General features: G+C 41.6%; 10 protein-coding genes and 2 non-coding genes across 12 annotated transcripts; 5 read left to right on the top strand and 7 right to left on the bottom strand.

Moving 5' to 3' along the window:
• Positions 1–846: 846 nt before the first annotated feature.
• PICMEDRAFT_11342 (hypothetical protein) lies at positions 847–3,771 on the top strand (the record flags this gene model as incomplete). Its single annotated transcript, XM_019159781.1, has 1 exon — positions 847–3,771. One exon carries the CDS (start codon positions 847–849, stop codon positions 3,769–3,771), a length of 2,925 nt encoding a protein of 974 aa, XP_019017448.1.
• PICMEDRAFT_16233 (hypothetical protein) lies at positions 3,464–4,575 on the bottom strand. The gene has a single exon (XM_019161132.1). The coding sequence runs from the start codon at positions 4,497–4,499 to the stop codon at positions 3,945–3,947; it is 555 nt and encodes a 184-aa protein (XP_019017447.1). The 5' UTR covers positions 4,500–4,575; the 3' UTR covers positions 3,464–3,944.
• Positions 4,576–5,000: 425 nt separating this feature from the next.
• Positions 5,001–8,573, bottom strand: PICMEDRAFT_72410 (hypothetical protein; the record flags this gene model as incomplete). Its single annotated transcript, XM_019164190.1, has 1 exon — positions 5,001–8,573. One exon carries the CDS (start codon positions 8,571–8,573, stop codon positions 5,001–5,003), a length of 3,573 nt encoding a protein of 1,190 aa, XP_019017446.1.
• Positions 8,574–8,950: 377 nt separating this feature from the next.
• Positions 8,951–10,375, bottom strand: PICMEDRAFT_33355 (hypothetical protein; the record flags this gene model as incomplete). The annotated part of the gene is made up of 1 exon (XM_019162815.1): positions 8,951–10,375. One exon carries the CDS (start codon positions 10,373–10,375, stop codon positions 8,951–8,953), a length of 1,425 nt encoding a protein of 474 aa, XP_019017445.1.
• A 1,626-nt stretch (positions 10,376–12,001) lies between these two features.
• PICMEDRAFT_23910 (hypothetical protein) lies at positions 12,002–13,318 on the bottom strand (the record flags this gene model as incomplete). The annotated part of the gene is made up of 1 exon (XM_019162329.1): positions 12,002–13,318. A coding segment is annotated over one exon (1,317 nt), but the record flags the coding sequence as incomplete, so codon positions are not given.
• Positions 13,319–13,714: 396 nt separating this feature from the next.
• Positions 13,715–14,912, top strand: PICMEDRAFT_16229 (hypothetical protein). The gene has a single exon (XM_019161131.1). The coding sequence runs from the start codon at positions 13,747–13,749 to the stop codon at positions 14,683–14,685; it is 939 nt and encodes a 312-aa protein (XP_019017443.1). The 5' UTR covers positions 13,715–13,746; the 3' UTR covers positions 14,686–14,912.
• Positions 14,702–15,270, bottom strand: PICMEDRAFT_128365 (hypothetical protein). Its single transcript, XM_019159973.1, has one exon. It carries the CDS (start codon positions 15,115–15,117, stop codon positions 14,719–14,721), a length of 399 nt encoding a protein of 132 aa, XP_019017442.1. The 5' UTR covers positions 15,118–15,270; the 3' UTR covers positions 14,702–14,718.
• Positions 15,271–15,275: 5 nt separating this feature from the next.
• On the bottom strand, positions 15,276–17,206 carry PICMEDRAFT_16228 (hypothetical protein). Its single transcript, XM_019161130.1, has one exon. The coding sequence runs from the start codon at positions 17,035–17,037 to the stop codon at positions 15,424–15,426; it is 1,614 nt and encodes a 537-aa protein (XP_019017441.1). The 5' UTR covers positions 17,038–17,206; the 3' UTR covers positions 15,276–15,423.
• Positions 17,207–17,473: 267 nt separating this feature from the next.
• Positions 17,474–19,371, top strand: PICMEDRAFT_16227 (hypothetical protein). The gene has a single exon (XM_019161129.1). It carries the CDS (start codon positions 17,533–17,535, stop codon positions 19,306–19,308), a length of 1,776 nt encoding a protein of 591 aa, XP_019017440.1. The 5' UTR covers positions 17,474–17,532; the 3' UTR covers positions 19,309–19,371.
• A 37-nt stretch (positions 19,372–19,408) lies between these two features.
• PICMEDRAFT_t77 lies at positions 19,409–19,480 on the bottom strand. Its single transcript has one exon. It is a non-coding gene; the product is annotated as a tRNA-Trp (tRNA).
• A 371-nt stretch (positions 19,481–19,851) lies between these two features.
• PICMEDRAFT_t88 lies at positions 19,852–19,922 on the top strand. The gene has a single exon. It is a non-coding gene; the product is annotated as a tRNA-Gly (tRNA).
• Positions 19,923–20,045: 123 nt separating this feature from the next.
• PICMEDRAFT_16226 (hypothetical protein) lies at positions 20,046–23,645 on the top strand. The gene has a single exon (XM_019161128.1). The coding sequence runs from the start codon at positions 20,305–20,307 to the stop codon at positions 23,524–23,526; it is 3,222 nt and encodes a 1,073-aa protein (XP_019017439.1). The 5' UTR covers positions 20,046–20,304; the 3' UTR covers positions 23,527–23,645.
• The last annotated feature ends 108 nt before the right edge of the window (positions 23,646–23,753 follow it).

The raw sequence follows: 23,753 nt of genomic DNA, 5'->3' as shown, positions 1-23,753 counted from the left end.
AAATGAAATGTAATAAAATGAGATAGGTGAAGCTGTGTGAAATGAAACGATAACCTGTAGTTTAGATTAAAAGAAAAAATGAACTGAACTAATAAAAAGAGAGCTTTAGGTGCTGGGAAGGAAATTAGTTAATAAAACAAAATGGTATAACTTGATTTTAAGATTTTTTATCTAATTGAGTTTTTTATTGTGTTTTCTGCAAAAAAAAGATCGATACCGAATCAAGAAGAAATGAACTGAAAAATTATTAAACTTTGGGTACTCATAAATGTCTGCCTCTGTGGATTCCTGTGCGGGATAGTAGTGTGCTGATCTTCAACACAAATCAAACGGAGAAGGCAACCAGGGCGGACTTGGGTTGGAGTTCAACAGGGGGTGGAGATCTGACACGTGAAAAACGTTTTCCAAGATCTGGGTAGCTTTGAACAGACTGTATTACCGATGTTTGACTGCGGTGTGAACAAATACATGAAACCCACCAAGGACTACTTACAGCATCTCCGGAATCACTTTTTAGCAGAGCATCTGTCTGGCATGGGTAAAGCAGAAAAACCCAGTCATATGCGGATGGCAGAGCGTGTCTAGATAATTTTCGCCCTCCAGGTGTGCCGTTCGCCGGTCGAGCAAACTTCATGCGTCGCAGTTTGAGCCTTATGTTTTAGGTCGATCGGCGTGTTTTGGGGTCGATCGACCTAAAACAAATTCAGGGGAAATTTCAGGACTTTTCTTGGTGCAACATGAATCTTATAAAGAGGTAGTAGAAACAAGAGGTCTAGCGGAGGCTTTGCCGGCTGCTGGAAGTCCTAAAACCGCAGTGAACAGTTGATTTTTCCCAGGTAGTGTAGTATGAGCACCGGTGGAGAGCCTAACAACCTTGGATTCGACCAGAATGGCCAAACGAACGGGTTGGGTTCGTTTATGGATCCAGTGAACCAAATGGGTATGGCACAATCGCCTAATCAGCCGAGTCCTGTGGATCATATGGGCCAATTAAACCAGCTGAATATGAATCCGATGAGCCAGATGAACTCAATAAGCCAGGGCAACCAGATGGGCCAGATGAGCCAGCTGAACCAAATGAACCAGATCAACCATCTGGCTCCAGCAGGGGTTCAGATGAACCTGAATGCAATAGGACAGATAAACAATCAGCACCAGCTGGGTCAGATGGGCCAAAGGGGACATGTGGGCCAAATGAACCAGATGAATAATGCGAGCCAGATGGGGCACATGGGTCAAGCAAGTCCACAGCAGCGTCAGCAAGGTTCTGAAGTCCGTGGCTGGAATCCAGCCTACGTTCAGTCTCTTTTGAGGAAGATACAACCGGGACCAGGTATGACCAAGCAGCAGCGATTCCAGCAATTGTTAAGGAGTGGGGAGCTCACTAGAACTGACGTCCAGATTCTCCAAAGACACCAACAGATGCTAAGGCAGGCACAGGCTGTACGTCAGAAGCAATTGCACCAGAGGGCCCTACAGCAACAGCAGCAACAGCAGCAGACTTCCTCCTACAGTGGAAAGTCCATCCCTGGGAAATCACTTCCTGGAAAGAAGGTTCCTGGGAAGTCTGTTCCTGGTAAAAGCCTGCCCGGAAAGTCTCTGCCCGGAAAATCTCTTCCAGGAAAGTCTCTTCCAGGAAAGTCTCTGCCCGGAAAGTCTCTGCCAGGAAAGTCTCTGCCAGGAAAAACCGTATCTGGTAAGACGGTTCCCGGGAAATCACTTCCCGGAACAGGTACACCGGAGTTTTCTCCTTCCCTATCACATGCTTCTCTTGGAGGAAAATCATTGCCTGTCAATTCAACCTCACAAAGAACAAGTGGCACAGAAACGCCAATGCAGATTTCTACCGGTATGAGCCTGCCTGTGAATAGTCCTCTTGCAGCAAATTTAATTTCAGCTTCTCCTCTGAATAACATCAATTCCCCTGTCAATCCAGCTGTTAATCTTTCTGTTAACCAACCCGTGAATAGTCCTGTTAATCTCCCGTTGAATCAGCATATTAATCAACCTGTCAATCGACCAGTTAATCAACCTGTCAATGAGCCTGTTAACAAGCCTGTTAATCAATCGGTTAATCAATATATGAGTCAGATGTCCAATGCTGCTTCTTTGGTTCAGCAACAGGCTGGAATCCCCCAGGGGAATCAAGTTAACGGTAGCGTAAATCCCTCGCAAGCCCACTTAGAACAGCTCAAGCAACAGGAGCACCAAAAAAAGTTATTGCAGCAAAGACAGCAGCAAAAATACTTTAACTTGACTGCAGAGCAGTATGACAAGTTGAATGTACAACAGAAACAACTATTGAAATTGCAATATCTGCGAAGGAAAGCTAAAACACAGCGCTTTTATGAGTCGGATCAAGAGCTTTTGAAAAAGTATGAAAACAGTCCTCCTTCCTTGGACTTTCACATTCATGAAGAGCACTATAGATTTGGCCATAACGAGAACTTAATACCAAAAAATGATCCTGCAATAAAGGACTTCCTTACGTATGTGGCAAAGAAAAAAATACCTGATGCACTGATGGAAATCATAAAAGATGGAAACATACAGCTTTATGATGGGAACATTATTCTAAGGATTTACGACCACCGAATAGTTGATGATGCTTCTCTTTTGCCACCTAAAGAGCCAACCCCGGTGCCCTCTAGTGAATCCAAAGATCTTGGTGCCATGGTTCCGAACATCAATCCTAGTGTTCCTGCTGCGAATGATAGCCTGGAGAACTCCTCTAATCAATCACCGGATAAAATAAACGCTAACGCTAGTACAACCAGTACCGAGATACCCGAGAGCAAAAATGAGAAGAAGGCTCCAAAAAGATTCAAAGAGTATAGAACAATCTTACGGCTAACGCAATCAGCATTGTATGAAGACTTCTGTTTAACTACCGATACGCAAATGTTTGGAGACTCTTTTGTCTTGACATATGAAAGTGAGATATTGACTGCTATAACCAGAAGTGTCAATTTGCAGCCAACTAACAACCCGTACCTGCAGGGTAGATCGTTGTGGCCAACTTCGGAGATGGTTTTTCCACATTACGATGAAAAGGAGGACAGGATGATTTTTACACACAGGCAGGATATGAGGGAATTGGTGAAGTCCAAATTGAATCATAAAAAGAGAGCTCTTACTTATGAAAATTACGATTACAAGCCATTACATCAAGACGGCTCTCAATCCAACTCTAAGTATGAAAAGCTAATGCTTATCATGGGTAAGTCTTCGCCTCATAGTAATATATCGGCAAGCAAACAATCTGTGGAAGTTCCTAGATTCGAGAGATTGAGATTTATTGAAAACTTAAGACATCAAAACTTGATCAAGAAAGAGAATAATCTCAGAGGTGTTTCGAGTATTCAAAGTCCTCCTGTTGGGTATACAAGTTTTGGGTCAGTGATGGGCAATATAAACAATCAAAAATCATTTTCTTTTCAAGGCAAAAACGCTGATAATTCGACTATGGCAGATGGGGAGGTCAAATCCGAAGATAATGGCGGAAACTCCACCTCTGCTGCTAATTCCAAAGGAAAGGCTGGGAAAGCCAGCGCTGGTAAGAATTCAACTCCTCGGAAGAAGAATGATAAGCCGAAGAAACCAAGAAAGCCTACAAAAAAGCAACTTGCAGCACAGGCGGCAGCCCAGGCAGCTACGGAAGGAATCCCTGATGGAACTTCAGCGACATCGGCCTCAGAACCTCCGAAGAAGAAACGTGCTCCTGCAAAGAAAAAGAATGCGGCAAACACTCCTGTTACTCCGGCCAATTAGTTAACTTTCTCAAATTTTCAATCTCATATCATGTTTCACTTGCTTTTTACATGACAATATCACACACCCCTGTTTATCCTGTATCCTAGCTCATTGTTTAATTTTAGCTTCAGTTTTATTATCAAGCTTACTATAAATCCTGTAAAATTACATAAAAACGACTGGCGGATTTCTCATACCAGCTGGTCAGTACAATACATTAATAGTTGATATAGGTAGTCACGGTCTTTCTCATCAAAAATCCACAATCCAAAAGCTTTCCCATTGAAATCTCTCACAATGATGAGTTGATCACTCTTCTCAATCAAAAGCCCACGATCCTCATCCAAATCTTCTTGAGATAAGTATTTATCTCCCAAAAAACCCAAACTAAAATTTTCTGGTTGTGAACGATTTAGCACGATCAAACCAAACCGGTATAAGTCGCCCTGTTTCGCAGCTAGGACGTTGTCGACCCTTACTCTTGTGATGTTATCATCTTTTCCATTCTTATCCCAAACACTTCGACGTGCATAGACACTAACAGGTCCCATGTAAGAGCTCTTCACCCAATCTTCAGCCTCTTCATCATACTGATAAATCACACAGTAGGAGGATATGTGTAGGAGCTGTGAAATCAGTGGGTCATACTTGGCTATAACATTAAATGTCAAAGCCTGCTTGTAAATTTCGATCGTCTGCGATGAGTCGGCACCCTCAGCAGAACTTGTATTGTTGTTTATCGTCATCTCTGCCACTGCTGTCATGAAATTTGATTCTTTCCTTTGGTTGAGACTATCCTGTTTTGCACCCTTAGCGTTTCAAGAGATGCATTACAAGAGAGCTCTGTGCTCAAACTTTCAATTCTGATGCTTTGACTCGAATTCCGCAAATACTTCAGATTCACGTGACCTGAGGTTTTACAGCATGAGACAAAAATTTTATAGACTGTGCAGCTAGCGTTAAAAAGGCCCCTTTCATTGTTGAGCTCGAAGTAAGGTAGAGCCACAGATGTTTTGACGGAATTATTCTGGCTCATGCTTTTTCATGTAGTTTGACAATTTTCACTTATTGTTGCTATAGACAGGAGAGAGAAATCTCGGGTGGTAAATAAAATCATAAAATTGTTCTATATACAAATAGAAAGATACATCATTATCATTATGCTTTTTCTAACCTCGCTTCAAAAGCAAAAAAGACCGGGATATTAGTAATACTGAAGGCGATAGAAAAGGGTAAAGTAAAAAGCATTATTTGCTTTCCTTATCCTTCTGTTCTTCTTTCTTGATCTCGTCAAATTCTGCCTTCCACACGGTATTACCCTCTTCCTTGGTAACGTCAGTGAACAAGACGTCAAAGACATCTTGATACCAATCAGCTGGAACAGGAGTCATACCTTCTTTGACATTGTCCGGCAGCTCTTTCCAATCGGCCTCGTTACCCTTAGGGAAGATAATTGTACTAACACCTGCTCTCTTGGCAGCAATTGTCTTTTCCTTCAATCCACCAATTCTTAGAACCTTACCCGTAAGAGTTATTTCACCAGTCATGGCAACATCTGGTCTCAAAGATCTGTTCAAAGCTAGAGAGAGGAAGGATGAAGTAATTGTAACACCTGCTGATGGGCCATCCTTTGGCGTCGCACCTTCGGGACAGTGCAAGTGAATCTGTGCCTTGTCAAAGAACTTGTTTTCTGGGAAGTTCTTGGCCAAAAACATCTTAGAGAAAGAATATGCAATTCTAACAGATTCCTTCATAACGTCACCCAATTGACCAGTTCTTTCGAGTTTAGGACTCGAATCCTTGGTGATAGCATGCTCTAGAACAGACTCGATGTACAAAGCAGAACCACCCATTGATGTCCATGCCAACCCCATGACGACACCTGGAACTGTGGTTTCATATAACCTGTCAGCAGTATATACAGGTGCACCAACGTAATCTTTCAGGTTTTCGGGTGAGATTACAGAGTTGTAATCATCGGGAATCACAATTTGTGGGACCTCGGCTTCCTTCTTCTTTTTCTCGCTGGAATTCTCCTTGGACGATACTGCTTCTTCGGATGACAAAGTTTCCTCTTCGATCTTATCTAAGATAGATTTAGATTCTGTGCTGGATGAATCCTTTGAATTTTTGTCAAGTTTTTCAGTTGCAGCATCCGCGATTGGACCATCAGGTAAAACTGACTCTTTTTCCTCTGCAAGAAGTTCGTCAATTTCCTCATCACCATACGCTTCAACCGCATTCAAGGCGGCCTTTCTATAAATTTTATCGATTTGTTTTTTCAAATTTCTAACACCACTTTCTCTGCAGTAGTTTTTGATCAATGCCTTGATAGCATCTTCAGTTAATTCGACATTGACGTTTTCTAAACCTGCATTCTTTTTGGCTTCTGGTGCTAGATATTTTTCTGCAATCTTGATTTTTTCGTCTTCAATATAGCCTGAAATCTCGATCACTTCCATACGATCAAGTAATGGACCAGGAATGGTGCTCAAAGTGTTTGCAGTACAAACGAATAAGACTTTTGACAAATCAATAGGTAAGTCCATATAATTATCCAAGAAAGTAGAGTTTTGCTCTGGGTCCAATAATTCTAACAATGCGGCGGACGGATCACCACCATTCACACTATGAGAATGAGATATCTTGTCAATTTCATCGATTAAAATCAAAGGATTTTCAGTCTGAGTTTTCTTCAAAGCTTGGACAACCCTACCTGGGATTGCACCAACGTAAGTTCTTCTATGACCTTTAATCTCTGCCACATCACTCAAACCACCAACAGAAAATCTATAAAACTCCCTGTTCAAAGATTTGGCAATAGATTTCCCAATGGAAGTTTTACCAACACCCGGTGGACCTACGAAACAAACAATCTTACCGTTGATCTTGTTCAGTAGTTTACCAACCGCAATGAATTCAATGATTCTATCCTTGACATCCTTTAAACCATAATGATCTTCATTTAATACCCCTTTAGCTCTTTTGATATTGTAGTTGTCAACAGACTGTTTACCCCAAGGGATTTGAGTTAACCAGTCTAAATAATTTCTGGTGACCGTAAATTCTGACATAACTGTTTCCAATGTCTGTAACTTATTGATTTCTTCGTCGTAAATCTTCTTAACTTCTTCAGGCATGTTCAATTTTTTCACTCTTTCATTATACTTTGCAATCAACTTATCTCTACCGTCATCAATTCCAAGTTCCTTTTTGATCCACTTCAACTGTTCATTCAAATGGTACTCTCTGTGTCTCTTTGCCATTCTTTCCTCGATGTCCTTTTCGATTTTCTTTTGCATCTCTTTGTTCATCAACTCTTTCTTAAGAACAGTTAATGCCATTTCTAGTCTCTCAGAGATGTTGGTGCATTCAAGGATCTTCTGTAAATCGGCTTGGTTTCCTGCCGTTACAGCCGCTGCAAAATCTGCAAGCTTCTCAGGGCAGTTGAAAATATCACTATGAAGTGAAGCACTAAATGTTGCAAGTTGATCACTAAAGGATTTGTTAACTAATGACATCTCTTTAAGAACGTCCAAAATTGCAGCAGTCAAAGAAGTGATAACAGGATCACTTTTTTCGAATGTCTCATCTTCAACGTTTGACACATTAGCCAAAGTTATTGGATACTTCTTCAAGAATGCAGTCGGGTTATCTTCTTCTTCTTCGTGCTCAACCACCTCATTCTGTTTTTGATTGACCAAATCTGAAGGTTCCAATAACTCCTTATTTTTGGTTTCAGCTGGCTCATCACCTTCTTTCTCACCAGTTATCCCTTCGATAATTTGCTTCTTGGCTTTGCTATCAACTAAAGTTTCCTCTGAGTCTACATCCGAAATCGTAGCTTTGGACACACTTGAGTCAAGAGCCTCTTTAGAAGGTGGGAACAAGTCGTCTATTCTGATTCTTTTATGAGGGTATAAAACAGTGGTTAATGTTTCGACACCTGTGTCTTTATCTTTGGTATACACATTTGATGTGATTTGAGCCAAAACGCCCGTTTCAAAAACCTGATCTTTGGATTCTATGACATCACTTTCCATGTTTTCATCCTTGAACAGAAAGCAACCAATAAAAGGGTACTTTTTATCTAATGATTCTTTTATGGCCTTGATTACGTTGACATCAGATATAATGACAGCCTTATAAAAGCCAGGGAATAATGGACGACGTGAAATAGGTAATGCAACTATCTGTGGATAGACTTCAGGCAATTCTACCATTGTCGAAGTCTTATTACTTTTCGGTTTCAAAGTGGCAAAAGAAACAGATGATCCGTCGTCATCATTTCCTGAACCCCCATCGCCACTGCCAGCTGGTGCAGAAGAGGAGGCTGCAGCGCCGGAAGGTGATGAGGAAGAAGGAGACTTGGAAGAGTTTTCCGATTTAGAAACCTGATCGTCATTGTTTTTATCCTTCTTCTCCTTTGCAGGGTCAGTCACATCATTGATTTTATCAGAATCTTTTTTCTCTTCTGACTTTTCATCCTTTTTGCCACTATCTTCCTTATTATCTCCTGTGGATTTGGACTTCTTGGAAAACTGAAGGATATTGTAAACATCAGCATTCGAATGAAGGGAAGGAGGAGTGATATTTTGTATATCCTGTATGGTGGAATGTTTCCAAATGTTGGACATTTTCAGGTCTTGTTGGGGTGACTGAATGTTGCCTTCGGGAGTGCTTTTCAAGAATTGTAAGGTTTCATATTTGGATAATCCAGATGCTGGTCTTGTGGAGCTGGCAATGGACTTGAACAAAGATGTCTTAGGCCTAGACAAGGTTGTCTTTTTGCAAGCCAATCTCTTCGAATACCCAAACATAATGTATTTTTGTTCCTGGGTATAAGTATAGTATGTTTCTACCGCTTGCTATTGAGGTAGAAAGCAAGTGTAGAGAGGTCGGTAATCTATGTGTGCTGGAGACGAAGAGCCACTACCACATCATGAGGGCAAAATCTCTGGCCCCTCAGTGAGTAAAAGAGCCAAGTGGAGTCGAGCATGATTTTCGACACCGATGAGGAAGCGAGATTGGGGGCAGCTGAGATTGATTATGTGGGGATAACGGAGGTGAATTAATATGCCTGACAAACATGTAGCAAGATATATAGAGGTTTGACTGTATAAGGAAGTATTTTACTCGATGATTAAATAAATAAATAAATAGGGCATATAGACTACACAATGTGGGGAAAACATGATTATTTAGGACCGATCATGTTTTCTGGTCTAACCCATTCATTGAATTGTTCTTCGGTCAAATAACCTAATTCCAATGCAGATTGCTTCAAGGTCAAACCCTTGTGGTGAGCGTTCTTGGCGATCTTGGAGGCCTTGTCATAACCGATGTGAGGGTTCAAAGCGGTGACCAACATCAAGGATTCATGCAAAAGCTTGTCAATCTTGTCCTTGTTGGCAACAATACCTTCTACACAGTGGATTCTGAAGGAGTTTGAAGCGTCACCCAAAAGTCTGATGGAGGACAATAAGTTGGAAATCAAAACTGGCTTGAAGACATTCAATTCGAATTGACCGGAAGCACCTGCAAAAGTGATGGCAGCGTTATTACCAAAGACTTGGGTACAGACCATGGTCAAAGCTTCGTTTTGCGTTGGGTTGACCTTACCTGGCATGATGGAAGAACCTGGTTCGTTTTCTGGCAAGGACAATTCGCCGTAACCACATCTTGGGCCGGAACCTAAGTATCTGATATCTTGGCCGATCTTGAACAAAGAAGCGGCAACTGTGTTCAAGGCTCCGGACATTTCCACGACAGCGTCGTGAGCAGCTAAGGCTTCGAATTTGTTTGGAGCGGTGTAGAATTGGAGGCCAGTCAACTTGGTGACTTCTTCAGCAACTTTTTCTGGGAAACCTATTCTGGTGTTCAAACCGGTACCAACAGCGGTACCACCTTGTGCCAAGAATCTCAAGTGTTCTAAAGCGATTTCGATCCTCTTGATACCGTTGGTACATTGTTGGACGTAACCGGAGAATTCTTGACCCAAGGTCAAAGGAGTGGCATCTTGCAAGTGGGTTCTACCGATCTTGATGATGTCCTTGAATTCGTCAGACTTCTTTTGAAGAGCATCTCTTAAAGCCGTCAATTCAGGCAACAAGTGGGATGAGATTTCGGTGACGGCAGCAATGTGCATGACAGTAGGGAAGGTATCGTTGGAAGATTGGGACATGTTCACATGGTCATTAGGGTGGACAGGGGTCTTGGAGCCGAGAGTGCCGCCCAAGATTTCGATGGCTCTGTTAGAGATGACCTCGTTGGCGTTCATGTTGGATTGGGTACCGGACCCGGTTTGGAAGACAACTAATGGGAAGTGCTCCATCAACTTACCTTCGTAAACTTCAGTGGCAGCCTGTTGTATAGCCTGGGACAACTTTGGGTCGAGAGCACCTAACTCGGTGTTGACCTTGGCGGCAGCCTTCTTCAGGATACCGAAAGACTTGATGACTGGTTCTGGCATTCTTTCTCTAGTGCCACCGATCTTGAAGTTCTGGTACGATCTTTGGGTTTGCGCACCCCAGTACTTATCATCTGGAACTTCGATATCACCGAACGCATCCTTTTCTGTTCTCATAGCGATAGGGGAGGTAGAGAATGCTCTAGCGGACATTCTTAATCTCAATGATGATCTTGCAGCAAGCATATTAGAGGGATCTAAGAAGGTTGTGAAGGATGGGGAAAAAAAAGAGGCAACGGTCTGTTAAAAAGCAAACGCAAAGGCTGCATCGTGTACGTGGGAGGGTGTGTGTCGGTGGGAAAACACCACCATGCTCTAACAATAGGAATGGGTGGATTGTCCGGGTCAGCCCGTCGGGGGCACATCCACCACACACCACACACGCACACGCAACAACCTCCGGTTTGACGTGGAGGACCCAAAGCGGGGGAATCGCTGGTTAGTATTCCTGCATATTTCAGAGTCAGACGGCAAGTGGCCCGCCAGGATCGGATATAGTGTGCCGCTAAGCGAGGTCGACAGTAGGAGAGGCCGGGGCCCGCGGACAAACACGGGGCAGCCGCCAGCGGAAAACGGCCCGGCCACGGACAAACACGGGAGCCGGCCACCGGGGAAACGGTGTAGCGGATTCCAGCGACGGTGCACGGGTGACACTCCCGCAATGAGAAAAGGCCCCCGGGTCCCGTTTTTGGGTCGATCGGCGGAAAACTATCAAAAACCGTCGTGAGGAAGGGAGGGGGCCTAGTCATGCTCAGCACAGCAACGTTCCGAATCTCCCAGCGGCGTCGCCAACCTGACGGGGCGCCGCAAGATCGGGCACACCAGTTTCAGGTCAACACGCACAGGCTTGCCATTGGGTGTCTGTTGTCACATACCTTTTTGTTTCTGTGTCTTGGTAGCAGCAACAAGCGAGGTGTCGGCAGCAGGGTGTTAACAAAGCAGTAAAAGAGAAAGCAGGACCATCAATTGGCCAGCACGCAAGTGGCCCACTATATAGGGGGGCACGCCCCACACTCGGGGAAGTCACTGCTTCAGCACTCCGCGCCCTCCTTCTGGCCGCCGACTCGGACTTGCTCCAGGAACGTTTCGGGACTCGCAGGGGTTAGATGTTATAAGGGTAGTGGGGCTGTTGCCTGCTAGGTATATATGTAAATAGATATAGGGCTGTCAGTTGGCGTTGTCGACGCTGCGGAAGAATTCGAGGATCTGGCCAATGCTCAAGTTTTTGACCTGCTCCTGGTACGCTGCGTCCTGCGGCAACGCTTGGAGGAAGCTGTAGAGTTTAGCAGTGATGTCTCCGCCGTCAGGCCCGGATGCCTGGTTCTTGCTCTCCGAGGAGTCTTCTTTCAACCCGTCGATAACGCTGGTGATCTGAACGTCGTCGTCTTCGCTGTCTTTGTCTTTGTTACCTTCCCCATCTTTTTCTCCTCGTCCGCCACGTCCACCGTCTTCATGCTCGGCGTCCTTGTCGGCCTTCGCCGCCGAGCCGCTGCTGTGGCCGCTGCTGTGGCCGTTGCCGTTGCCGTTGCTGCTGCCGTTGCCGGTCGCATTAGCATTCTCCTGCTTGTACTCATCTAGCTCTCTAATTCCGTCAAACCCGTCTTCTTCGCTCTTCAGACCATCCTTGATGAGCTCAAACGGCGAGTTTTTGCCAAACGCCTGGCTGTATCTCTTTACCAAGTTATTGATGGAATTGATGTCCCCAAACTCTTGCTCCACCTGGAAATACATTCGGTACAAGATCTTTGAGGCAGACTGATTCTCTTTAAACGATTCTAGGGAAAGCTCAATCGTCTTCTTGAAGTTGGTCATGTCCTTGATGTCAATCAAAAACTGTAGATACTTCTGCACAAAAGAGATCTCGGTGCTGAAATACTGCATTCCTAGTGCGAAAGTCCTGTTGGCAATTTTGATTTCATTGTTGTAATATTCAATCATGGCGTACTGATAGAAGATGTTCCAGGTGATACCTTTGAACTGTCTCGCGAGTTTAAAAATCATCCGAATTTCTTTAATGTTGGAAATCCTCTTGACTACCCTCATTAATATGGAGTAGCAGTACGTGATGAGTCTGTCATCCTTCTTAGCACTGTTCTCGACCCTCCTGATAAGATCAAGCCATGTTTCCTTGATTTTCTCCAGATCGTTGGCGCCTTCATAGTGGTTAGATAGCTGATATCTAAGAATGAGACTATATGGATTCACTTTAATACCATCCTTCAAAACCTCCAATCCCAGTTTGGCATTATTGCGTTCGACCACCAAATAATTGGAGAAGTTGAACCATGCTTCAGGCATTAGATAACAGTACTGGATGGATAGATTGTACACGTAGTTGATCCGCTTGTTGGCTTCCTCTTCTGTAAGTTTTAACTTATTTTCCTTCTCCCAATTGATCCAACTGTTCCATCTCCGGATTTGTCTTAAACTATGTTTCCTTTCATCCACTTTTTTTATTGATTTCGTTAAACCAATGACCTCATTGTTGAGTCCTTTCAATTTCAAATAATCATTCTTACAATCGGAAATGACTTTTCTTGACTTGTTCAAGTTGAGGTCGGTCTCAAATTTAGTAAAAATCTTCCAGTTTTCCTCCAAGTTCAAACTTGGGTAACTTATCATATTCTTCAACGCTTTTCTAATCAAATCCTCTCGGGTGGATGCTTCATTGGGATTGACTGCCTGCCAAACATAAAGGTATTTCAAATAATCACCCCAGATTTCATTACTGCTGAAGAAATCATGCCCTACTGTTTCTATTGCAAAATTGTACGCTTTTAAAACTATATTTCTAGCTTTTTCTCCGTTATCTGGAGTGATCGGATTGATTAGTTCAACATAATGTAAATATAGTCTCCATAACTTGACATTATAGACTTTGGTCAGAACTTTGAAAAAAGAGCTTTCAATACGTTTCTTATCCATTTTCTCAACGTCATCGCCTTTCATCATCCATTTGATATATTCTACCCACTGTTCTCCATCATTAACATATTGCGTTAGATATTGTTCAAAGAGTTTTGTAATATTTTCCTCTTCTCCCCCTTCTAACGTTTTCTTGAGAAGCTGAACCCATTCTTCATGAGTAAATTCATCATAACTTTCGGTTAATTGTTCTGCTGCTTCTGACTCCTGGTCTTGGGTATCTCCTGCAGTTCCCTGTGTCTCTGTCTCGGCGATTGATTCTTGTTTCTCCTCTAGGGCATCCTTTTGAACTTTTTTGTTGTCTGGTTGACCTTCATCATTATCACTTTCAGCCTTCCTTTTCTCGATCGACATCTTTGTGTATGGTACTGAATGTTTAAAATAGGATTTTGACAAGCCATGCACAACTTTTCCTAAAAAAAGCGTAACTTGAAGAAACATGTAATGGGCAGGACACACCGTCCGCACCAAAAGACTTTTAAGCTGTCATGAGTTTTTTCATGTACTAAACCAATTAGTTGATCTCACTATACCTAGAAACTCCATTTTCCCCAACTTCGGTTGGTTTCATCGAGTACAAGACGGATCTTAAGTCAATAATGTCACATTACAAGATATTTGCGTGGGGAGATGGTAAAGGAATAGCTCCATTCGATGTGTCCTCCACCATACTTAATTACTTAATAAACGAACGGACACTGAACGAAACATTTGAAATAGTTCCCAACTCTAACATTTTCAACTCCCACTCAGGGAGACTTCCTATTCTCATAGGACCTGAATCGTTTCAGATCGAAGGTTTTGCTGAAATTTGGAATTTCATTGTATGCAGTTCTCAAACAGGAGATGAAAAGGTTGAAAGAGACAATCCTGCACTTCAAATATTGCGTAGGGCTTATATGGATGAGATTACCCGAGATTTGAACACCATAACTCTGTACAACTACTTTGTAGTGAAAAGGAACTATGAAGGATTCACTCGTGGCTCGTTCAAGGAATATCTGCCTTGGCCCACCCAATACAAACCACCACTCGATTTTCGTCACCATGCCCAAGAGTTGTGCCTCAATGAAGGTATAATCGATGACGATCTGGTGAATCCGAAGTATAATTTCATGGCGCCTGACTTGGAAGACGAACTACAGCAGTTAAGGAAAGAAGAAAAGAATTTGCGTGAAACGCCCGTTATCAATGATATGCAGAAATTAGAAATCGACAAGCAACTTGATATAATAAGTCAGAAAAAGTGTATTATTGCTAATATGCAATGTATTAAAAAATTAAAAGAAATCATTCAAAAGCACGAAGAAATTATGCCCACTCTCGATGACAAGATTATCCATACCATTCTTCTTATTTACCTCAGACGCAACATTGAAAGTCAACTGCCAGAAAACTTTATCTCCATTTGGCTCAAGCGTGAATACCCTGAATTAAACGAAGAGGTCAGTGAATTGAATCTCTCTGAAAGTATGCCTGAAAGTAATAAAATATCTTTAACGACTGCTCTTGGCAGTTATGTCTCCCAAATTATATAACCATTTATAAATTTTCTTGTTAGACGTCCTGTCCTAACTGTTAACGTTCTTCACACCACGATGTACATAGTAAAAGAGAATCGAGCCATCTGAATCCACTATGGCCATTAGGATTTTGTCTATGCTCTCAAACTGTTTGTGTTCGGCTTCTTCAATACCCTTGAATAACAAGTCCAAATTCTCGAGTGTTAATTTTTTCCTCCCGCTGATAGCTAGAACGTACTCAACCTCTCCGGACTTTGGATTTTCACCCTTCAATACATAAGTTTTGGAAGTTGGTGTTGCTACTCCACTACCAAATTGCTCTAATTTTTCATTTTGTGCTGCATGCTTGGTCGGTTGATCGACTACTACGGTAGTTATATTGGACCATATCACCGAATATGTCAAATGCAGTTTTACTTTATTTGCCAAACCCAAAGTATTTAGCATTGTATTGTTATTTAAGTTCGATATGGCGTGTGATAGTGATGAGAATCAATTGTGATGCAATTAAATAACTGTGGTGAACCTTATCTGGAGGAAGAGGGAGAGATGGGGGATGCATTAGATCAAATTCGCATCCACAGTGAAATTTTCCTTTTCATGCTCACGTGACTTACAATCACTCTTTCAATCACCGCTCGACGGTGGGTACTTTAATAAATATAACATTATTTAAGATTCTATCTGATTATAAATAGATGATTTAAAAAATTTTATGCAGCCAAATTGAAGACTTACCAGTTATACTCGAACTCAAACGATATAGTAACTTTCACTCGAAGAATTGATGTAAATATCGAAAGGTAGAGCATCTTGAGATTCCGAGTTGACAACGCTGTCTACACTAACTTGGATACCTTCCGAGCCTGAGGCTTCGATCTTTTTCAATTCATCAAAAGATAATTCCATTGGGAACAAAGCTTCCTCATCCTCCACGTCTTTGCACAATATTTCAAAGGATCCAGACTCGTATTTCAACAGATCAGTCAATTTGATATTCACGCCACTGTCGGTGTATTCTAATGCTGCGTTATCATTATCGCTTGATTCAAAGGAAGCGTTTATAATCGGTATAATGATAGACACTTCATCCACATTCTTTGAAGTATCGACTTCATATTCAAAAGTCAAGCCAACAGTACCGTCATTGTTGTTGTTAACCCACGTGGTCAGTACTATTGGTAACAAGCCTGAAGAGCCCTCCTCGTCAAAAGACTTCCTGGTCGATCTCCATCTCAAAACACCCAAGTTTTGATCATTTGAGGGGAATGGTTTTGTTGGGTCCTTGAGGCCAATGATTGACGAGGAGTTGAATAATTTCTTGTCAACGTTCGGATGGGTTTTATATTGAGTGGTGATATCGCTATCGTTTTGAAGGGTCAACTTCACTTGTGCATGTGCCAGTGAGGGATCATTGATTCTTATTTGTAAGTCACCTTTGATTTCGGCTGAAGTTATGGTACCTTCTCTGGTAATTTGACCAGAGTACTTCTCGTTTATAGTGAGTAAAATACCATTGTTGTCGATAATGGGCTTGGAGCTCTGCTGCTGATGTTGTTGTTGGTATTGTTGCTGTTGTTGTTGATATTGGGGTTGTTGTGATTGGGATACCGCCCTTCTCTGTGGAGCTGGCGTGCTCACTAAAAGCGGTTGAGAGTCACCAAATGTAGCAGACTTCTTGCCCAATTGCATGCCACCTCTTTTGATTTGATTTTGTGACGAAAGAGAGGAATGCTGCTCCTCAGCGTAAGTGGTATAATCATCACGGTCGTTTGCAACTGGAGGAGGATTGTAGGTTTGGACAGGCTGTGAATATTGGTCCATACCTTGCATATTGCTCTTCTTCATCATTTCCTTGAATTGCAACTCCACAGCCTTCTTTTTGCTTGCTTCTGCAGCTTCTAATTCCTTGTTTCTCTCAATGATCTCTTGGATTCTCTCTTCGTGGGAGTCCATTTCCAAGAAGTTGATCACTTGGCTGGAAGTTAAGTTCTCTTTATAACCCAGGCAAATTATCTCATCAAAGGCGCTGAGTAACTCAAAGCAATTTTCATAGATCTCCTTTTCATCAACGGTTCTCAAAATCGATGTTATGGACTGGGCAAAAAGGTGTAAAGTGTCAATGTCTTGTAAAATGTTTGAGTGTTTATTTGTGATTAGAACGACGTAGAATTCCTCTAGTGGCTGATACATGTATCTCACGTACTCATCTTCAACGGCAGTGTGTTGTGATTGCGTTGAGTCTGAAAGGAGTGCAGGAAAATTAGAGAGCAATGCAGTCACTCTCTCCTTGGTCAATTCTCTGAACTGTCTGGAGATGATCAATTTACCACCGTGTGTGCAGACGGAAGCAGCTAACACGACCATTTTGTTTTACTTATGGCTGGTTTCTGGGGCGTGCGGGTGTTTCCAATTGTAGGTTATCACTGTAACTCTAAAACTCCAATTCTGGACAGTTCTTTAGCTCTGAGAGTATGCAAGTTGATATGCTTGAAAGCAAGTGCGTAGCTAAGCCCTTTCAATTACAGCAACTACAGGTGCCTGTGCCGAATCCAGTTCCAGGCTCACTAGATCAAAACAACGAGTATACCACTCAGGCATGTATGCGTTGTCCTCGGCGAGATGGCGAGAAAAATGAAAAAACAGAGGAAAACGCCAAAAAGTAAATTTGGTCGACCGACTTATGTATCCATTGATGGTGCACAGAGTTTTTAAGAATATTTTTGGGCAGATCTATTTTCCAGATGTGATGAATTATTTTTCAGATGAACTTGTCTTCGATACATGAAATCAGTCCGGTCCTGCCTGCCTCCCAGATTATAAGGGCTATTTGGTGTTTCCCGAAAACATTTACCCCATTTTATGAGGACATGCTATTATGAGCTTCTTGGTGTAGAGCAAACTGCCACCCACATCGAACTAAAAAAGGCTTATAGGAAAAAGGCTCTGTTATTGCATCCTGATAAGAACCCAGACGATGTCGAAAACACCACTCGGCTTTTCAATGATGTAAGAGTGGCTTACGAGACGCTATCCGATCCACAGGAGAGATCGTGGTACGACTCCCACAAGTTTCAAATTTTGATGGAGGACGGAGATCGAGATTCGGCTGCAGGGTACGACGATGATGGAGACAACTACAGCACATACTACGCGGGCACAACAGTAGAAGACATCGAGAAATATTTTAGCAACACCCTATATCAAAACTTCAACGATTCCATAAATGGTTTTTATAGTATTGTCTCTGTGTTGTTGGATAAAATAGCATCCGAAGAAGTTTCAGCTGGTAAACAGCAGAAACTACCTGGATTCCAAGATTTCAAAGACGACACCTCGTTTGCAACCGTGTGTGATCCGAAAGAATTGATGTATCCACGTATGGGTAACTCTAAAACTGATTTTGAAATGACCAGGATTTTTTATAAAGTGTGGGGTAATTTTCAGACGGTGAAAACGTTTAATTGGATCGAGGAATACAGATATTCAACTGCTCCCGATAGGAGAACCCGAAGAATTATGGAAAAGGAGAATAAGAAGTTAAGAGACCAAGGACGAAAGGCGTATAACGATGTTGTGAAAAAGTATATATCCTACATCAAAAAGATGGATCCGAGGATGGATCCCGTGATAAGGAAAAAATATGAAAAGCAGCAGCTTGCATTGAAAAGACAAGAGTTGAAAAAGCAGGCACAGCTTGAGAAAGAGGAGCGCCAACGGCAGCGACAACTTTTTGAAGAACAGGAGTGGCAAACAGTTGATCCAGATGACCTGGCTGAAATTGAAGCCCAACTAGATAAGATCCATGAGGAAGAAAGAAAAATTAATGGACAAGAAGCCGATGATGAAGACCACGACGAAGAAATTTATGAATGCATTATTTGTGACAAAATCTTCAAAAGTGAAAAGCAGTTTGCGGATCACGAAAGGTCAAAAAAACATTTAAAATTGCTGAAACAGCTAAAATGGGAAATGAAAAAAGAAGGCATAGAGTTGGGAATAGACAATGATGGATACATCAATGATAATGGCGAAGAGATGGATAATGATGAAAGTGACGACGAAGATTTCGAGGATTTTGATGATGCTTTGGAATCTTTGACTGAGCTGGATGAACTCACAAATGAAGAGTTGCAATATATTATAGATCAACAAATCAGCCAACAGAACGATGACAACGCTAACGCCAACAAGAGTAAAGATGTCGCAGATATTGAAACCCCTGATCAGAGTTCCAAGAGTATAGTTGATGTCCAGCTTGATGACGATATAGATGAAGAAAGTCACGTTGACCCAGCTACAGCAGACCCTCAGGAATGGAAAACAGACAAAAAACATGAAGAACTTTCAAAACTATTGAACGGAATGGGAATTGAGTCGGATGATTCCGATGATTGGGGGGGCTCAAAATCTAAGGTGAGAACTAAGAAAGGTAAAAACAAGTCCAAAAAAGCCGGGGTCAAAGCTTCTGACAATTCACAGGACAATCTTTCAGTGCCAACTGAGACCGAGAAGTGCTCGGTTTGCAGTGAATCATTTGCAAGTAGAAACAAACTCTTCCAACAAGTCAATTCTACAGGTCATGCAGCTTCACCTTCCAAAGTAAAAAAGGGAAAGAAAAAAGAAAAGAGAAAGTAATGAAACTAAATCCTTTATAATATATACCTAGTAGATAAGAATAGTATAACTAACAAATCAAACTACCTTTTTACTAAAAAGAATTCAAAAAATTGACGATTGAGGCCAACAGGAATCGAACCTGCAACCTTTCGATTTGGAGTCGAAAGCTCTACCATTGAGCCATAGCCCCATCATACAGTGGCTCTCAATGTTAGCTCCATTACAAGGCAAATAAGTACAAGATAAAAAAGTTAATGCAGTTGTATTTCAACTAGCTAGTTCTACTTAGTTAATAGCTTATGGAAGACTGCATAAAATTTATAGCGTAAGCTTAAAATTGTGGATTCCCTGTCCCTCTTTCGATATGAGGATATCCAAAGACATTACGGTAAAAAGAGCACGGATGGCTGGATGCTATAATCTTGTTGATTTTATATTCGACTGTCCTGTTTTAATCAACAGTTAGCTACTGCCAAGTCGTCACTATAAGCAAAGTATTACTTGTCTTTTAATAAGTAAAGCATCATCGTGAACTTGCTCATTGGTTAGTTCTTTTGACTGGCGTAAGTAGTTTAGTGGTAAAATCTAACATTCCCATTGTTAGGCCCCGGGTTCGATTCCCGGCTTTCGCAAGTTTTTTTAACTTTTTGGTTTTCTTTGCAGAGGCTTGAAGTTACTTTTATCAACTCCTTCGGGCTTATATACAGTTTACAGTATGTCAATCCACACTCTACAATTAGGCTCAATCTAATACCAGATTATCAACTTACCCTGGCCTACTTGAAATTAAAGTTAGCTCGTGTATTCGCCTTCGTTGACTCATTTCCTCCAGTGAGAGGAAACTGACTGAGGGCACTTCTTTTCTCGCGGGGTTTCAGAGATGGACGGTGTATGCAAAAAAGTTTTCGAGCTGGAGAAGGAGCTAGTCAACGACCATTTGCAAGAACAGTTGGAGGAAAGTCTGGCCATTTTGTTGTGAATTAGATTGTGATCTTATCACTACAGCAGACGAAGATGGCCGAGGAACAATCTGCACACTTCTCCTTCCCAGGAGAGGAAGAGAAGATCCTAAGTTTGTGGAATGAGATTGACGCTTTCCATACCTCTTTGAAATTGAACGAAAATAAACCAGTTTTTACCTTTTACGATGGCCCACCATTTGCCACTGGTACCCCCCATTATGGTCATTTCTTGGCATCCACCATAAAGGATATCATTCCCAGATATGCGTCCATGAATGGCTATTCGGTCGAGAGAAGATTTGGTTGGGATACCCATGGTTTACCAGTTGAGCATGAGATCGACAAGAAATTGGGCATTACTTCCAAACAGGATGTCATGGATATGGGTATTGCCAAGTATAATGAAGAATGTAGAGCCATTGTTATGAGATATGCATCCGAATGGAAACACGCAATCACCAGATTGGGTAGATGGATCGATTTCGAAAACGATTACAAGACATTGTATCCGTCTTTCATGGAATCCGTTTGGTGGGCATTTAAGGAGCTTTACAAGAAAGATTCTGTTTATGCAGGTTTGAGAGTTATGCCTTATTCTACCGGTGTCACCACCGCCTTGTCCAACTTCGAAGCAGGCTTGAACTATAAAGATGTCAATGACCCTGCCGTTACTGTTGGTTTCGCGTTGGCTGATGACCCAAAGACTTTCTTGGTCGCTTGGACTACCACCCCTTGGACCTTACCTTCCAACATTGCTTTGTGTGTCAATCCTGACTTTGAGTACGTCAAGATTTTTGATGAAGAAAAGCAGGTTACTTATATCATGTTAGAATCCTTGATCAAGAACTTGTACAAGAAGCCAAAGGATGCCAAGTATAAGATTACCGGCAAAGTGAAGGGTTCCGAATTGGTTGGCACGAAATATACTCCATTATTCGACTACTTCCAAGATAAATTCAGTGATTCTGGTTTCAGAGTTATCGGTGCCTCATACGTTTCCGATGATTCAGGTACAGGTATCGTTCATCAGGCACCAGCTTTTGGTGAACAGGATTTTGATGAATGTACTGCAGCTGGTGTTATCAGCGAGAAATTACAACCCCCAAATCCAGTTGATGATGAAGGTAAGTTCACCCCTGAAGTCACCGATTTCAAAGGTCTATATGTCAAAGATGCTGACAAGGAAATTATCAAATTTTTGACTGCCAAGGGCAATTTATTATTGGCTTCTCAAATCAGACATAGTTATCCATTTTGTTGGAGATCTGACACTCCATTACTATATAGAACTGTTCCAGCCTGGTTTGTTAGAGTTAAAGAAATCATCCCTAAGATGCTCGAAAGCGTGGATAAAACCAGATGGGTTCCAAACGTTATCAAGGAAAAGAGATTTTCAAACTGGATTGCCAATGCCAGAGATTGGAATGTTTCAAGAAACAGATACTGGGGTACCCCAATTCCTCTCTGGGTCTCTGAAGATATGAAGGAAATTGTATGTGTTGGTTCCATTCAAGAATTGAGAGATCTTTCTGGAGATCAAACCATTACAGACATTCACAGAGACAAGATCGATCACATCACCATTCCATCTAAGCAAGGTAAAGGTCAGTTGAGAAGAATTGATGATGTTTTCGATTGTTGGTTTGAGTCAGGTTCCATGCCTTACGCTTCTAAGCACTATCCTTTCGAAAACAAGGAGCAATTCAAGGATGCGTTCCCTGCTAACTTTATTTCTGAAGGTTTAGACCAAACCAGAGGCTGGTTCTACACTTTATCTGTTTTGGGTACTCATTTGTTCGGAACTGTTCCGTACAAAAATGTTATTGTGTCCGGTATCATTTTAGCTGGTGATGGTAAGAAAATGTCAAAGAGATTGAAGAATTATCCAGATCCAAATCTCATCACTACCAAATATGGTGCTGATGCATTGAGATTGTACTTGATTAATTCTCCTGTGTTGAGAGCCGAGACTTTGAAATTCAAAGAAGAGGGTGTCAAGGAAGTTGTCTCGAAGGTTCTTTTACCATGGTGGAACTCTTACAAGTTCTTGGAGGGTCAAATTGCATTGTTGAAAAAAAGTGAAAACATTGACTTCAAGTTTGATCCATCTTCTAGATCAGAGAATGTCATGGATAGATGGATTTTGGCTTCTCTTCAATCTTTGATTAAATACATTCACGAAGAAATGACTGAATATAGATTATACACTGTTGTTCCAAGATTGTTAGGATTGATCGACCAATTGACAAACTGGTATATCAGACTTAACAGAAGAAGATTGAAAGGTGAAAATGGCATTCCAGATTGTTTGAAGGCATTGAACACCTTGACTGAAACTATGTTTATTATGGTTAGGGCAATGGCTCCTTTTACTCCATTCTTGTCGGATTCCATCTACCAAAGATTGAGACCTCTATTCTCTGAAGAGACTTTGAACAAATATGGTGTCAACCATAAATCTGTACACTTCTTAGCATACCCAACTGTCAACGAAGAGCTTTTCGATGAAAAAATTGAAGTTGCCGTTGGCAGAATGCAAAAAATCATTGACTTGGGTAGAAACATCAGAGAGAAGAAGACCATTTCATTGAAGACACCATTGAAAGAATTGGTTGTGTTAAATTCTGATGATGATTACTTGAAAGATGTCACATCATTGAAGAAGTACATCATTGAGGAATTGAATGTCAGAGAAATCATCATCACTGCTGATGAAGAGAAGTACGGTGTGGAATACAGAGCTGTTGCAGACTGGCCAGTTTTAGGCAAGAAGTTAAAGAAGGATGTTAAGATTGTTAAGGAAGGTTTACCTAAATTAACCTCCGACGAGGTCAAGGACTTCTTGAAGAGCGGCAAGGTTACAGTGAGTGGTATCAATCTTGGATTAGAAGATTTAAATGTGTTGAGAGGTTTACCAGAATCTATGAATGCAAGTGGTCAAGAAGCTAGATCCGAGAGTGATGTTTTGATCATTTTGGATATCAACTTATACCCAGAATTAGAAACCGAAGGTATTGCCAGAGAATTAATCAACAGAATCCAAAGGTTGAGAAAGAAGTTTGGTCTTGAGCAAACAGACGAAGTTCAAGTTCAATACGAAGTCAAGAAAGATGACTGCGATCTCGAAAAGATCATCAAAGATCATGCTGACATCTTATTGAAGTGTACCAAGATTCCAATGGAGCACGTAACATCATCAGACAAGGAAGTTATAGGTGAAGAAGATGCATCAATCAATGACACTGTGGTGTTATTAAGACTTTTGAAACTATGATGTCTCTGATATATAGTTATATACAAGTAGATAGTAATTTGTATACACATGTGTATGTGTACATGCAAGGTGTATGCTCGAAACATCTGCTTTTTCAACTTGATAACATTAGTATGAGTAAACGTCGCTCACGCCAAAAATGTTACCCGGATATAGAAAGGGCGTAAGAGTGATTGTTTTTTGTAGATGATGATTGATTCAATGCTGGTTAGAATAGAAGAATGCAT

This window comes from Pichia membranifaciens (assembly GCF_001661235.1).
Source record: "Pichia membranifaciens NRRL Y-2026 unplaced genomic scaffold PICMEscaffold_3, whole genome shotgun sequence".
Lineage (NCBI taxonomy): Eukaryota > Fungi > Ascomycota > Pichiomycetes > Pichiales > Pichiaceae > Pichia > Pichia membranifaciens.
This window is presented reverse-complemented; position numbering and strand designations above follow the sequence as displayed.